The sequence below is a fragment of the Orycteropus afer genome, unplaced genomic scaffold (genome assembly GCF_000298275.1).
Source record: "Orycteropus afer afer isolate SDZICR_OR568_19922 unplaced genomic scaffold, OryAfe1.0 scaffold00303, whole genome shotgun sequence".
In the NCBI taxonomy this organism is placed as follows: domain Eukaryota; kingdom Metazoa; phylum Chordata; class Mammalia; order Tubulidentata; family Orycteropodidae; genus Orycteropus; species Orycteropus afer.
In genome coordinates, this window is record NW_006921890.1 from 1,620,916 (window position 1) to 1,624,160 (window position 3,245).

Consider the following 3,245-nt stretch of genomic DNA (forward strand, 5'->3'; position numbering starts at 1 on the left):
AAATCACAGCATCCCTAGAAGACAAAGTAGAACTGTCCTAGAGGGTTCCCAAAGCTATGATCATTACAGAAAGGAGCTCTGGTGGCACAGTGGTTAAAACATTCAGCTCCTACCCAAAAGGTCAGCTATTCCAACCCACCAGCTGCTCAGTGGGAGAAAGATAGGTGATCTGCTCTGTAAAGATTGACGGTCTTGGAAACCCGATGGGGGAGTTCTCTGTCCTCTAGGGTCGCTGGGAGTTGGCGTTCCCTCGATGGAAGTGGGTGTTATTTACAGAAGCAGACTGCAACATCTTTCTACCACACAGCAGCTGGTGAGTTCAAACCACTGACCTTTTGGTTGACAGCTGAATGCTTAACCTGTCCACCACTGGGGTAGCCAGGAAGAATTCAATAGGTTGTTCACTATCAGTAGTAATTCAAATATGTTTTATAGCAACTGTATTACTTTGCCATATGTTCTTTTGAGAAAACGTATGTATCCACCTAAGATTTTATATAAATGTGTAAAATGCTTAGTGCAAATTAAGTAGAATGCTTTATCTTTCCAATAAACACCAAGCCAATTCAAGAAGTGTCCGATTTCACATTGTAACTGTTTTCCATAAAGGGCAGCAGCAACAGGATTCAGGGTTCACTTGACAGTCATTACAGTCATCATAAAGGAAAGATAAAGAGGACAGGTTAGACTCTATGGAGACCCCTTTCCCCTTGGACTGTACATCGCCGGCTGTTTCTCGTAGCCACTCTTCCCAGGCTGCAGCGCTGACTGACCATCAGTAGCATGGCTGCTTGTGAGTTGTGTCACCAGGAGGAGAGAGAGGGTGTTGCAGACCCCTCTGGTTGCTCTACCAGCCTGTCCTTCGGATAAATGGTGCCCTTAGGTGGCTCACAGGGTCAAGTTTTTATCTGTGGTCTCTGACATCTTTCTTTTTATTATTATTAGGTACAAAATGGCTCTCTGCTACAGGAATGGACTCCGTGCACTTGGCCTTGTTAGCACCGTTTTCTAACAATTAATTGAGCTGGTTGATTTCATACAAGAAAATTCATTAACAGAATAAGACTGTCAAGCTTGGGTTTCAATATGGACTAAATATCCTAGAGCATATTTCTTAGGGGATCGTAGACAACAAACTTCCTGGAATAGCTCACATGTGAAAAGGAAGATCCAGAACAAGAATGTGCACTGCAAAAAAAATGTATTAACTGTGAATAAGCCCAGCTCTTCAGTGGATGTTTTTCACGTATTATTTCTAATTCTTACATTGTTATCTGCAGAGAATCATTTAGGGAGTTTGTTTATTTTTAAAGAGGTGGTTATGACCATAACAACACTGATGACAATAACAGCAAAGGTATCCCGACATTTGGGATGGATGTTTCCAGTGATCTAAGTTAATTAAGTGTTGTACCTGAGCCAGACTATTGAAATCATATCTTAGAAATTAAATATACCATAAATGATCCATTTAGTCTCATATATATGTATATCTGTATACCCATTGCCACTGAGTTGACTCTGACTCATAGTGACTCCCATTGGGTTTCCTAGGCTGTCAGTTTTCAGGGAAGTAGATCACCTCATCTTCCCACTATGGAGCAGCTGGTGGGTTTGAACTGCTGACCTTCTGGTTGGCAGGCAAATGCTTTACCCACTATGCCACCAGAGCTCTCTTGCTCTCTCTATCTGTATACATATATACATACATATATTTACACACACACACACACACACACATACACACACATATATAAGAAGTTCTGGTGGCATATGGATAAGGCATTTGGCTGCTAACCAGAAGCTCAGCAGTTGATACCCACCAGCTGCACCGCAGGAGGAAGATGGGGCAATCTACTTTTGTAAAGATTTAGAGCCTTGGAAACCCAACGGGGAGGTGGTATGAATTAGAAACAACTCGATGGCAGTGAGGTATACACACACACACACACACACACACACACATATATATATATACCAGCTCTGATGGCACGGTGGTCAAGGTATTCAGCTGCTAACCAAAAGGTCAGCAGTTTGAATCCACCAGCCTCAGATGAGCAATCTGCTTCTGTAAAGATTTATAGCCTCGGAAACCCTATGAGGCTATTCTATTCTGTCCTATGGGTCACTATTAGTCAGAATCCATGCAGTGAAGGTGGGTTTCATTTGATAGGTAGATATAGATATAACCTACTGCCGTCAAGTCAGTCCTGACTCACAACAACCCCCACTGGGTTTCCAAAGCTGTAAATCTTTGTGGAAGTAGACTGTCTCATCTTCCTCCAACACTACAGCTGGTAGCCTTGAAGCACCAACCTTCTGATTAGCCAAATGCCTTACCCATTGCACCGTCAGAGCTCCTTTTAGATCTAGATATAGTCAAGTACCATTTTTAAATTTATGTTTTTTCATAATTTTCCATAATATTTAACTGTGGCTGATGCTTTTAAGATTGTTTATATACATCCATATATATGTTCTTTATTGCATCTTATATGTATCTCTACACAAATATATATAAAGTTTTGAACTACCTATTCAAGGATTCATAAAACCCTCTTTCGAATGAGTGTGTATGTGGACATGTGTGTATGTGTGTGTAAGAACACCAGAACCATCGTCTGTGGAACACAACCCTGTATACTCACATTGATTTCATGTGCATTGTCCGTGTGTTAGCAGCGCAGTGGGCTTCCCACTCACATTCTCCCGCCTTCCTTTTGTTCAGAGAATTCGGATGGAGAGACCCAGAACTGCCAGAAGTGATCCAGATGTTGCAGCATCAGTTCCCGTCCGTCCAGTCAAATGCCGCAGCCTATTTACAGCACCTCTGTTTTGGAGACAATAAAATTAAAGCCGAGGTAAGTGCTATTCAATCTTTCAAAGGCCTAAAGCCAGACTTAGGATCACTGTTTGCAATCACTGTTAGTTCTCTAGTGATGCTATAACAAAAATATCACAAAGGGGTGGCTTTAATACAGAAGAATTTATTTTCTCACAGTTTAGGAAGCTAGAAGTCTGAATTTGGGGCACCAGCTCTGGGGGAAGGTGTTTATCTCTCCACCTTCCATTCTTTGGCTCCTTGGGGATCTTCATGTGGCATGACATCTGTCTGCCCCCGTCTCTGCTCTTTTGCTTAGTTGTTTAATCTCATTTATATCTCAGAAGAGATTGAATTAACATGCATGCTGTACTAATATAATAACGTTTCAGTCACATAACAAAGAAAACCCATTCCCATATGG

General features: G+C 41.7%; 1 protein-coding gene across 1 annotated transcript in view; it reads left to right on the forward strand.

Annotated features, from left to right (window-relative positions):
- CTNND2 (catenin delta 2) overlaps positions 1 to 3,245 on the forward strand; it is a 1,230,080-nt gene that overhangs the window by 785,784 nt on the left and 441,051 nt on the right. The window contains exon 11 of the mRNA XM_042782401.1: positions 2,729 to 2,861. Within this exon, the coding sequence (XP_042638335.1) occupies positions 2,729 to 2,861 (133 nt within the window). The remainder of the gene's footprint in view (positions 1 to 2,728; positions 2,862 to 3,245) is intronic.